Source organism: Schizosaccharomyces osmophilus, chromosome 3, assembly GCF_027921745.1.
Source record: "Schizosaccharomyces osmophilus chromosome 3, complete sequence".
Classification (NCBI taxonomy): Eukaryota; Fungi; Ascomycota; class Schizosaccharomycetes; order Schizosaccharomycetales; family Schizosaccharomycetaceae; genus Schizosaccharomyces; species Schizosaccharomyces osmophilus.
In genome coordinates, this window is record NC_079240.1 from 974,902 (window position 1) to 987,419 (window position 12,518).

The 12,518-nt window shown below is 37.8% G+C and overlaps 5 protein-coding genes across 5 annotated transcripts; 2 read left to right on the forward strand and 3 right to left on the reverse strand.

Annotated features, from left to right (window-relative positions):
* Nucleotides 1-1,023: 1,023 nt before the first annotated feature.
* On the reverse strand, nt 1,024-3,567 carry trp1322 (plasma membrane TRP-like calcium ion channel Trp1322; the record flags this gene model as incomplete). The annotated part of the gene is made up of 1 exon (XM_056183286.1): nt 1,024-3,567. The coding sequence occupies one exon, from the start codon at nt 3,565-3,567 to the stop codon at nt 1,024-1,026; it is 2,544 nt and encodes an 847-aa protein (XP_056039802.1).
* A 500-nt stretch (nt 3,568-4,067) lies between these two features.
* On the reverse strand, nt 4,068-5,162 carry pxd1 (structure-specific DNA nuclease regulator Pxd1; the record flags this gene model as incomplete). The annotated part of the gene is made up of 1 exon (XM_056183287.1): nt 4,068-5,162. The coding sequence occupies one exon, from the start codon at nt 5,160-5,162 to the stop codon at nt 4,068-4,070; it is 1,095 nt and encodes a 364-aa protein (XP_056039807.1).
* Nucleotides 5,163-5,495: 333 nt separating this feature from the next.
* rpm1 (mitochondrial 3'-5' exonuclease for RNA 3' ss-tail) lies at nt 5,496-8,348 on the reverse strand (the record flags this gene model as incomplete). Its single annotated transcript, XM_056183288.1, has 1 exon — nt 5,496-8,348. One exon carries the CDS (start codon nt 8,346-8,348, stop codon nt 5,496-5,498), a length of 2,853 nt encoding a protein of 950 aa, XP_056039073.1.
* Nucleotides 8,349-8,845: 497 nt separating this feature from the next.
* ssb3 (DNA replication factor A subunit Ssb3) lies at nt 8,846-9,163 on the forward strand (the record flags this gene model as incomplete). The annotated part of the gene is made up of 1 exon (XM_056183289.1): nt 8,846-9,163. The coding sequence occupies one exon, from the start codon at nt 8,846-8,848 to the stop codon at nt 9,161-9,163; it is 318 nt and encodes a 105-aa protein (XP_056038929.1).
* An 833-nt stretch (nt 9,164-9,996) lies between these two features.
* SOMG_04506 (sec14 cytosolic factor family protein) lies at nt 9,997-12,273 on the forward strand (the record flags this gene model as incomplete). The annotated part of the gene is made up of 1 exon (XM_056183290.1): nt 9,997-12,273. The coding sequence occupies one exon, from the start codon at nt 9,997-9,999 to the stop codon at nt 12,271-12,273; it is 2,277 nt and encodes a 758-aa protein (XP_056038937.1).
* Nucleotides 12,274-12,518: the final 245 nt, after the last annotated feature.

Consider the following 12,518-nt stretch of genomic DNA (forward strand, 5'->3'; position numbering starts at 1 on the left):
AAACCCAAAAACAAAACGATAATTTTTTGAGTTTCTTCCAAACAAACCATAATTTTTTTTTTATTTTCCTATTTATCAAAGAACTTTTTTGTCTTTGAAAGAAGGTTCTCTCAAATACTGTTGACAATAGAAACATTTAGTTACTCAACATTTTTTTTCATGGACAAATCTACTGTAGTAACAAACAGCCATTGATATTTGTTTACATTCCAAGTTGCCAGCCGTGTACTGAATATAAGAAAATTTGCATATAAAAGGACGATTGCACTCAAGGAGGAAAACGTCTTTCCGAATGTTGGAGGGAGACAATAGTTGGATTTCCTACGTTTTGCAAGTTTAATCATTTCCATATATTGCCAAGCATGTTTAAATTTTGGTTCATTCAGACATGTAGATTGATTCGTAGAATAGGTGGATAAAATGCTTTTGTTTGCATGTCGAGCATTACTCATCAATGCGGTTTATTTGACAAGGTTTCATAAATTATAATTGTTTGATACCGTTTCATGCAAGGTTTTTCTCTTTTTTTTCCAAATACAATGGCATTGCCATTTTTTATTTCATTTGCTTATCGTAAAAAAAGTTTATCTCTTTCATATAGACCATGCGCAGGTTCTAACCGTTGCACAGTACATTGCGTGAAGAGGAAGAGACTCAGTATAAAAAAAACAAAATAATAAATAAATTATAAGAATTAAATACGAATCCTTAGAAACGATTGTAAAGATTGGACGACTCATACATACCTTTTACCATAAAGTCATTCATTCAACCAAGAAAGCTGGAAGGAAGGAAGGAAGGAAAGAAGGAAGGGCTAAGAAAATGAATACTCATAAGGTTTTGGGAATATTGGCCAAAAATTAATAAAAAAAAAACGAACGGAGTAACATGGAACCGGCAAAAGAAGGCCAAGTATTACCACAATAGTGAGCATGTCTAGAAACAAAAGAAACAAATACCATACCAAAGAAACCAATCAATAATGACGTCTTCTTGATCTAAGATCCAAGGCAACGTCCTCCATCACGGTTTTAAATTCCGAGATTCTGTGGAAGAGGTCACTTTGTTTTCTTCACTTTCATGTTCATCGGAAATGGTTGGTTGCTCATGAGGTGGTTGCATTCGCCTTGCCGATCGAACAACAACAAATCCTTTTTCCTCGTTTTTCTCTTTTTGTCCAAGTGGATCTCGAATCCTCTGAAACACATTTTTAACAACATGCCAAGTTTTCATTACTCTACCTGTTGGTACAGGGTCGACTAGCTCGGGTTTACTCTGATTCATACGTATCGACAATTGCGATAACGAATCAGCATCAGCATCCACCTGAGGATGATACACATCGGCTTCGCGAACCGCGTAATTCGTGTCATGTGCAAACAGACTTGGCTTTTCATTTAAAAAGTCTAATTGTAGCGTCCGTAATTGATCCCTATCTCTCTGTCGGACATATCGATTCACTTTCGGCGGACGGTAAAACGAATACCCTCGCGTGTCATTGAATGGTGATAATGGCGAAACGGGTGACTCCGTATTCAAATTACCCATCTGACCCGGATTATGAGGATCCACATCCGAACTCAACATTCCAATTCCGCTCGTTTGAATTGTCAGATTGGGGGATTCGTCTTTAGATGCAGGAATAATAGGACTCAGAGGAATGGAGTTACCAATGAATGAACGGTCAGTATTGTCAAGAGTCGACTGCGCCATCAAACTGTTTTCATAAGGGCTTTTATGACGACGACGTTTCAATTCATTGATACCAAAAACACGAGCCCATCCAAAAGGTCTATCCAAGGGAACACCTTTCCGTTCACTATTAGCTCCTAGGAGCCGTGCCGAGATTTCAAAAAATCGCTGAGTTGATATTAAGAAAAAAATAACATAAACCAATATATGTATGAAAAGAATTGCGTAAGTCAACAACTTCTCACGACCACTCTGATAATATTGTGGATGAATTAGAGGCATCATTAATACAACTATAATCAGACGAACGACAGATAAATAACAACTTAGTACATTCATGTTTGTCTGGGGATAATGTGGCCGAAATATTGAGTATGCGACTAGATTCGCTACTTCTAAAAGGAAATAGATTGTAATTTGTGCTGATCCAGAAACACCAAGGACACCAACAGTAATGCCACGTATGAATTGACTTACAATAGGAAACACCCAAAACATCAACCTCTTCTCGCGATATGAATTGTAAATGGACCCATAAAGGTGCAGATAAGTTTGATCTTCAAAAAGTTTTGATACCGGCTCGACAAACGACAAAAATAAGTATAAACATCCAGGGAAAAAGATACCTAAGAATATAAGCAAGAGAACTGGTATAATTTCATATCCACTTGGTTCAATCACAAATTGATATGACATGTACGATATGATGGGAAAATATGCTAAAAAATAGAGTCGAATAAAAAACCCACCGATAAAACTCCACGTGTCCCAGCGTGTTTCAACAATTGTATCGTGAAACATTTTTGACATAAGCCACTTCAAAAGAATAATTAAAAGAGCCAACAACAGTGCTGCACCAAAATACACCGCCCCTACTATTAAAAATGGAATCCAACAAGATTGCCTGGTTCCTAAGGAATCAAGAAAGGAAGACATACCGTATTTATCCGGAATATATTCGTGATATTCAACCTTATTAACGTTTGCTAAATCTGTATAATCCGCAAACTGATACTTTGCATTTTGGGAAAAGATAGGAAATCGAAAAAGAACAGTACTCCAAGATAGGGCAGCCATAAGATTTATGTAGAATTTTGGAAATGCAACATTCAATTGAGACGTAGATACAGCAAATTGCATATATCCAATAAAATCAGAAAATCCAAGGGCAGTTAAACGGAGAGCATCAGGGTCCATACTAAAGTTGAATAACGCTCTGAAGGGATCAAGACTTCCAGTCCACGGATTAAGAAAGAGAGCGTAAACTACTGAAAAGGACACGAAAGCAAGACAAATCAACGATGTATACGCTATCACAGGGTAAAAATAACTAAGTTCAATCGACAAATCAAACGAAACACAAGCTATCACGTTCCTCTCAGGAGTTCCATCCACAATAATAAGCCTGTTCATTAGGGACGTTAGTTCATACTTAGAGTAATCAATAACAGTCGACCCAAATGGGATGTCAATCATAAATGAGACATTCCCGGCAGGCCAGGGACATTTGATGGGTACTCCAAAGCTATGTACATCCATGACAGCGTCACAGAGTTTTGTGGACGTGCTTGTAACAAGCGATCCTAAAGCATACGTTTCAGAGTATATTGTAGCTGCATGCACATTTTCACCGGATCCTCCAACTACTGTTATTTTTTCAGAAAGATTTCCTATCACTTGAATATAGTAATGTCTGTTTTTTCTGTTGAAGTGCTTTACCAGCGCGTAAGGGGTAAAGTACGGGACATCGTGCTTCCTACTACTAGCTAAACAGTCTTGAAAATCCCCCAACGTTGGTGATCCTTCCGTAAATTGAAAAAATGAGCCCAAAAAGAGTAGTAATGTTATAAACAGTAGAAGCACTCGACAAGCCATTCTTATTTTAAAGCAGACATTATATTGAATTGTACAAAATAAATAAGCAGCTCCAAACGATAGTCGTGTGAGTAGAACCACTAATTATAGCAAACCTCTTTGTGTTTTGGACGAAAGTGACTATTCAGTATAGGAAATGCAATTGCACCTCAAAATTTAGTTTCTTCTTTTTTACCAATACTAAAAAATTTAGAAATCGATCTGTCAACAAATCTTTCTTATCGTTGTCTTCGTTTAGTAAATTTTGGGTTTTCTTTTGACTTACTGGAAGTGTACCAAAGTCATATAGTGTAGGTGGTGCTTCTCAGTATAAGAACATTGACTATTTCATTACACCAGTAAATAAGCCAGCATTTGAGTATTAAATAAAATAAAAATTACAAAACAAATCCAGATACAATATTTTCATTTTTTTAAGGTTTCTAAAACTATTTGATCATGATTCATCATTAAACGGAAAAACTAATTTACATAACCCAAGTCAACTAAATGCGATAAAGTTATACATAAGGAATATTTCGTTCATTCAACCAGTTGTTCAATGTTCGAAAGTCAACGTGCACTCCATGACTTACTAAATCATTATGAATTTGACGAAAAGGGATTGAAGCGCTTGCGGCGTCACATTTTAAAAACTGAGCATATAACCTTCTTCCTTTATGACTCTTAAAAAACCTAGTGATGTTGGAAGAGTTCAACATGCTTGGGATGGCTGCCTCATTAAGCGTATCATTCTCATTTTCCACTTCATCAGCAGGTGCTTCCAACAATTCTGAGGAATCAAAAGATTCTTCACTCGAATCCGAAGTAGGAAATTCCAACATTCCAAAATACATTCCACTCTTTTCCAGATCATAGGATTCTTCGTTCCCTTTCAAACTATGCGGGTTTAAATGCAGCCAATAATTCATGTCTATATCAGGGCGTTCGTTATACTTGAGATTTCCATGCTCGTCAACAACTTGATTTTTTAAAATCCGAGATGGATAGGTCCATAAATACGGTGTTACTTTTTGCGGCAACTCACTCTCCGAAAAACCACGTTCGGAATTCTGATTCTTCGATATCGTTGGAAAAACGGCTTTTTGACTCTTGGCATATAAACGTGCTACCCGTGGTTCAAGTAATGCGTTGTTGACTTTTTTCCTTGCTGCACGCTCCAAGCCTATTCCCGACGAAGGTTTCAAAGGAATAATCGGCTTCTTTTTTGGAATTATGTGACCAAAAAATCCCAATGGAGATTTCGTTTCCTTCCCAATGTTCTCTTTCCTTGGGTTTTTCTTTGGGCTGGGATTGCTGGGATATAGCTCCCTAAACGACTTTTGCACTCGTGATGTGATGGTATTCCCAGGAACTTTGGATTTCTTTTCCTTTTCTGTGATTTTTCCAATCTTCGAAAAGTCCTCTACCATCTGCGACTCTTTATTCACGAAGGAATGAAGCGTTTGCTGTCGCGGTCGACTATGCGATTTCATATGATATCGAAAGTTTTGCAGCCTTTGCGAGAAAGAAGAAATGGAATTGTCCTTCTCTATTTCTTGTTTCTGTTCCATTTCATTCTTCCCTTCGCTTTCCTGCATCTTTGATTCATTCATATTTCCTTCCTTTCAAGTTTCCTCGTTATATGACCTATAATCTTGTCATTGCAAAATTTGAATATAAGCAGTATCAAAATTCTTTATTCAAGACAATTTTATGTCCCTTTCTCATACTCTTTGAAGCCACTAGACAAAAAGCAAAGGTATAATTTCGGTTACTGTGGATATTTGATATAGGCTCGCTATCCTTCGCTAGTAAACAACCCATCGCAAGTTGCAAAGTAAGAATATTTTCAATCGGTATAGGTGACTATTTACAAAGAATGGAAGAAAAAAGCTGTATATTATTAAATATCATTAAAATAGACCATAGTTCCTTAGTATACATATTTAATCTTCAACGACTGAAACAAAAAGCTGATTTTGAAATGGCTGTACAAGCTCAATACGGACTGCCTTTCTAGTTAAATGGTATTTCTCTAATTCATAATTCACGCCAATTTGTGCCTTAAGTCCAAATTCTTCCAAAATTACAGTTGGCTGCCCCTCAGTGTTTATTATGCCATGGCACAAAGGCAGCTTATCTTTTGGAAGCCGTGCCAAAAATTCCAAAGCCCAAAAACGTTCTGTATATCGACTAGTGTATTTCATAAGTTTTCCTTTGGTACTATACAAAGGTAGCTTTGACTCAATTTGCTCTTGTGTAATTAACTTGGATGTGTCTTTCAAGAGTACGCATTGCATTTGATAGTGGTTAATCAAATCTGTAAATCGACGAAGAGGAGATGTAGATTGCATGTATCCAGAATTGATTCCTAAAGAAAAGTGTGGAGACCCTTTCGTCGACATATAAGAGGAAGCCAAGTATGGGGAGATAGGGTACACTTGTTCTAAGGGAACCCTGCCAAACTCATCGCGGGCACGTAAAAGTTTATCAAAGTTTTCATTGAATGAATTATCAAAGGAACAAGGTATATTTTGACCACGGTACACACCTGGAATACGATATTCCTTAAAAAATTTTGCACTAATGTGACCAGCCAAAATCATACACTCTGAAACTAACAACTCTGCGATATTCATTCCAGAATGATTTACCGTTAAGGAGATGGAAGGAAAAGAGCTCCAATAAACTGGATTCCTTCCACTAATCATAGTCTCCGGAACCTTTTCTGGCAATAAATCCACGGAAAAAGACGGTTGCTGAAACATGAAGGAGTTTTTCCTTTGTCTAAAGTAAGTGAACTTTTTCACTTCTTCAAAAATGCTTAAGATTTTCTGTTGGTCATCAGCGGGTATGTCAGGCTCTTTGCCAAAATCCCGCGCCTGTAAAGAGGAATAAGTTGTTAGATTTTCTTTTTCGTTTAAAGCAGCACAGATTTGGGAGTAAGTGTAGCGCTTCACACGAGATATCCAGCTAGGTTGAACTTTGAAGTCCAACACTTCACCGTTCTTAGATAACTTCGCGCTGAACGTTAATGCTCTTTGCTTATCACTTCCATCCAACGTCCATAGTTGTTTGGTTAGTTCCAATGGTAACATAAACTTCTTTTCAATATGTGTTAAATATAGTGTCTGAAAATTTTTCTCTGCAAAAGCCATAAGAGGGCTATTAAGATCAATCATACTAGAAGGATTTGCTATATGAATATGCAACCAAAATCCTTTTCTTTTCTTCTCAATTGAAATCGCATCATCAACTTCAAGTGTTGATGAGCTGTCGATTGCAAAAGATTTCAGGTGGGTTAAATCCGTTCGCAAATCCTCCAAAACATCATTTGAAACGGAATGGCTCGGATCAGAGAAATGCTCATAATCCTTTTCGTATTGCTTTCGAGTATCAGAATGTAATTGAGGAAGAGCAAGTTGCGCTTCTGGTGCTAGTAATCTAGATAATGTCCATGGAGACCAAACACCAATATCGCACAATAATTTATGAAAGTCACTGGCTGAAAAATCTTCCGTATAGTCGTATAAACCTATATCTTTATATATATCAGACAACAGAGAATGAGGAACTTTCTGCAAGTTACACATAATCGTTTGATACTTTATAAAACTAATTATTTTCTTTTCATAATCATTCCATTCAAATGATCGCAATGGAACGGGTCTTATAGTTTTAGGACTGGTGGGAAGCGTTTTAAAGCCTTCATTTTGTATGAGTTGCCGTGCTTTTCGTAAAAATGTGAAATAACCAGGAGATTTGATACGTATGGTGTGCAAAACGTCTTCAAAAGTTGGATCATTGTATAAGGGGTTTAGAAAAACACTTTGGATTTCCGAGAATAGGTGGTCCACAATTACGAAACGGTGATTGCGTGTGGTGAGATACATTAGAAGTGCAATCTTTTCAGGAATTCCTATGACTTGATCCCCGTACACGATCTTTAGGAGTTCAGAAAAGGTAACGTGAAAAGGCATAGGTTCGCGGGCTCGAAGGGTAGGATAGATCTCATTAAATTTTATGAGATTAGTAAAGCATGTTTCTTGAACTTTTTTGTTAACATGTTTTAGGCTTTTGGTGATCATTTCCAGATAATTAGGAGGAATCCTCAACTGGCCGTTGAGCTTTTTTTTATGACAGTATTTGTGAAACTCTTTAAGAAACCGTGGAAATCGAAGCAAGACTCTTGGGATACGAATAAAGATCATATCACCCCCTTCGGTGATGGTTGTTATCAAATTGGCATGATTCTTAGGATTTGTTCCCACATATATGCCAACTTGCAATCCTGTAGAATTTGCCAAAACAAGTAAATCTCCATATTCAAACGGATGAGAAACTTCTGGAGCTACTTGGGTTTGCACAAGTTCGCTCTCTGCTATCTCTTGACCTTCCAGTGTGTCGGAAGACTCTGCATCATAGGAGATGTGCGCCCTTTTTGTGAAATCTAAAGAATTTTGAAGTAGGTCTTTTATAGGTACAGACAATTTCTTGTTACGTTCTAAATCCAGGAGCAACCGGTCGACATCCACAGTTGCAGGTATAGTACTTTTCGCAGTAATCTTTGATTCATCGACCGGCTCCCTAAAAAATGAAAATGAAGAGAAAGAACTCCTTTTTGAAATAATAAACGTGTTCCATCTTTGAGAAGGGTTCCAACGAATGCTGCTACACCAACGATGCGTATACCTTTTAGAGCACGAGAACTCATTCACACTTCTACGAGAGAGCGATAATGTCGCGCCATGCACCAAAAAAGAACATTTCCGTAAAGAAAAGGACGGCTTTAGAAGCATAAGCAAAGAAAGTGTCCTCGAAGTAGAATAGTTGGCTGCGTACAAGTTTGGTTTGATAATTTATCCAGATAGGTAACATGTTCCTTGACCTTTAGGAGCATCGCTCGATTTGAATGGTAAATGGAGAGGAAAACAAGCGGTAATTTTCAAGTTTTATTTACTTTTAAATAAATTACATCTCCGTTCCTCTAGTACATACGCCCAATTCGACAAGAACTCAAATATTTCCCCCGTAAATTCCTGCATTATGATTTCCATCAACCGAACACTAATGAAAATAAGACGCTGTTTATTATGAAGTTTAATACACGTTTCCCCTAGAAGACACAGTCTACATGTCAATATGTCTCTGAAATTGAAGAAACTGTTTACATTTTCAAGTAACAGATGTTTGTTACCTTTTCGTACTTTGTTGTAATATTGTACGGTCTTTGTTCGTGCTACTGTCTCAGGAGATTCTTTCCTTTCACCATATAAAATATACACATTTATAAAGGATGGAACGCCCTACGCCGCGTGTAACTAGTAATATGCTTGGCGAATGTGCCGGTAGGACTGTCAGGATCGTTGGAAAAGTAAATGAAGTGAGTGATCGCGCTGCACAGGTGGATTGCAATGGTCAACCTTTCGAAATGAACCTTACCGTGGATAATAATTTGGAGCCTATGCATTTTTACGAGTTTGTGGTCTCTGTAAAACCTGATACTTCTGTACAACTTCTTACTTGCGTCGATTTTGGAACCAGCATAGATATGGATGCATACAAAAACCTTGTTCAGTTTAGCAACAAGTATAAATCCTTGTTCTACGAATAGATACCTTTCTGTTTGAAAGGGAACACTCTTTTTTCCATCTAAATCATGACAATTTAGACGTTTTTGACTCCGGGTCAATGTTTGTCGCGACAAACAAGTCTTCGAGCTATTTGATACACCACACTGTCTTCTCACTTACGAAGGATCTTCTTGAGCTCTTTCAATCTTGAAAACATGTCTCAATCGATCAAATATTCATTTTCTTATTGCTGTCAAGAATTTGTATTTAAGGAGCTCGAACGATGTTAAGCGTACTTGGTCTCCGGGTACGGAGCCTAGAGTTTGCCGTTTGTTCCTAAAACACTACCAAATTAGCAACTTAGTAAGCTCTATCCAACTACCATACACGGTTGTGTTTTTTGGCTAGTGAATCGGAAGGAATTCTGCGAAGGGAAGAAGATTTAAAAAGAATTTGGAGTCCTATAACGAATTCAGCCTTTAAAAGATTTTACTTAGGCAGGACTATTGTCTCTTCTTTGAAGTGATTAAGAACTGACAGTGAAGCTTTTGATTGCCATTTGAATGATCAATCTGTAAAGTTCTTTGCTCGTTATATCTTCTAATTCCTGTTTTCTCGCAAGTTTCATTCGTTTTGTTTCTTTCCTTCGGGCTCAACGAGGTAAACATCCGTAAGCACACTTCATAGCCAGCTTTTAGAAGAAAAGCCTTTTTCGTTTTAAGTTTGCGTTGCAGGTTATAAAGCATACGAAGACCCATCCGAACGTATCCGTGGGTTTATTCTTATTCTTTGCAATCTATTGTTTGTCTTAACCATTTAAATATAGACTTTTATCTTCTTAGATTTTAGTTGTGGTTTTTATATTGAGTATACAATGACACAGAACAATCGTGCGGGCAACAAAAACGGCTTAGGTCGTATTTGCAGTTCTATGCTTGGCATTTGTATTCCAAAGAAAGAACGAAGCGAAAAAAATACTCCTATCAGACCTGCTAGAAGCGTGAAAGAACAGAGGCCAAATTTAACTTTAGAGCCTGCTCGTTCCAATTTTAGTGAAGCGTTTCCCTCTCAATTACAGGATAGCACAACCCCTCATGGTACTCCTAAATTCAAAAACCATTCTTTCTTTAGAAATAACGTTGATTCCTCAAACAACCAACAACCTTCATCCCCTCTATCTCCTCTATCTCCTCAACCGGCTACTTTAGACTCAAAGGATGTTGCTTCCGTTTCTTTGGCACAACCGGACACAGTGCAGCAGGTTACTGAGGATAGTTCTTCACCTTTACCATCCCAGTCACTCCAAGCGACTCCAGGTACTAAAGAAAATAATTCCTTAATGCTTAAGGAGGAGTCGCCGCCGCAATTGTTTTCTACTTCTGCAAAAAATAACGACGAGACTGAAACCTCCCAACTGTATACCAAATCTATGAACGATGATTCAACTCCTGTGTCTAATGCAGAGTTTGAATTGCTTCCTAGTAATTTTACTGAAGAAAAGGTAACCGAAGGAACAGATTCTAGCAAATTGAAGGACGACTTTTCTGCTTCGGGATTGGGGGACACAGAAGCGACACCTACTAATTACCCTGAACAACACTCATCTAGTTTTGTACCTTCTGACACTCAGTTCGACAGAAATACGGCATCCGAGCCGGCAAACCAATTGAGATCATCAATTTCATCGCATGAAACTGTTGTACCCCAGTCTGTGGATGCACGGACGGAAAACAAACACAATGCAGAAAGTCAAGATATGACGAAGGATCAGTCCAAGCCCAAACATTCTCTTAATTCCTCTACAGTAAAGGGAATGAACAATACCAAAAACACAGAAGGATTTGATCCGACTGCTGTTGGCGATACTGAAAGCAATTCAAAGGAACAGCCATCAAAAAATAATTGTGGTGCCGATGTTGAGGAATTAAACGAGCGGTCTACATTACCGAACGAAGTGGAACCAGATGGTGCATGGAATGCTCCTCTTCCATTTCCCAGTCCTCATTGTCACTTGAAACCTCAGTACCTGGACAAAGACTTAACTGAAGAGCAAAAGAGTATGTATAACGAAGTTCTTATCTATTGCAAAGATTTGAAAGGAATTCCTGTTTCTTCCAAATCGGATGAAACGGAAGAATTGTCAGATGTTGAAAAATACTTCCTTACTAGAGAATGCATTTTGAGATTTTTACGTGCTACAAAGTGGAACGCAGCTGCTACCAAAAAACGCATTCTTGATACTCTTGTATGGCGTCGTCAGTTTGGTGTCAACAATATGGATCCTAATGAGGTACAGGAGGAAAATGCCACCGGAAAGCAGGTTTTATTAGGTTATGATAAAGATGGTCGTCCTTGCTTGTATTTGTACCCTGGTAGACAAAACACCAAGACTTCCCCTCTGCAAATTCGTCATTTAGTTTTTTCTCTTGAATGTGCTATTGAGTTGATGCCGCCAGGTGTGGAAACTTTGGCTTTATTAATTAATTTTAAAGCTTCTTCCTCTCGATCCAATCCCAGTGTTGGCCAAGGAAAGGAAGTCCTTAATATTCTACAGACTCATTATTGTGAGCGTCTTGGTAAGGCGTTGGTTATCAATATTCCCTGGGCTGTCTGGGGCTTTTTCAAATTAATATCGCCATTTATAGACCCGATTACACGAGAGAAGCTCAAATTCAATGAACCTTTGGACCGCTATGTCCCCATGGATCAGCTTGACACAAACTTTGGAGGCTCTCTGAAATTTGAGTACTTCCATGAAAAGTATTGGCCTAAAATTGTAGAAATATGTAAAACCCGTCGTCAAACCGGGCTTCAACGATGGAAAAATTTGGGTTCAAAAATTGGAACTAGTGAATGGGATATAAAGGGAGGAAATGATTATATAAACGACATGCAAATTTATATTCGTCCCGGACTCAATAATCGTTCCGGTTCAACGACAATGAACGAGGAAAAACAAGAGGAATCATCTATGAAATCCAAGGATTCGGATTCTAAAAAAAAGGAATCTGGAAACTTAAATGGAGAGAAGGATGATTTTGGAACCTATGTGAATAATGAACGTCGCCAGGAGACGGAAGCTTTGCATAATAGAAACATGTCTATGACTAGTGATGCTGGGTCGTTTGTAACTGCAGATGGTATGGATTGAAATACTAAGATGAATTGATGTTTTCATTTCATTTGCTCTCTTTGATTATGTTGCTGAGTACTTGTTCGTCAGCTTTGACCAGGAAGTACGCGTTTTAATAGATGAAAATAATTTTTAATTCAAACTGAACGTGTGGTATTTTGCGAAAATGGTTAAAGCTTTTATAGTATTTATATATATCAAAATAAATTGATGGCTCTAATAATACCTGTAGAAAAATGTATTTTAAACTTTCCTTTAGACGG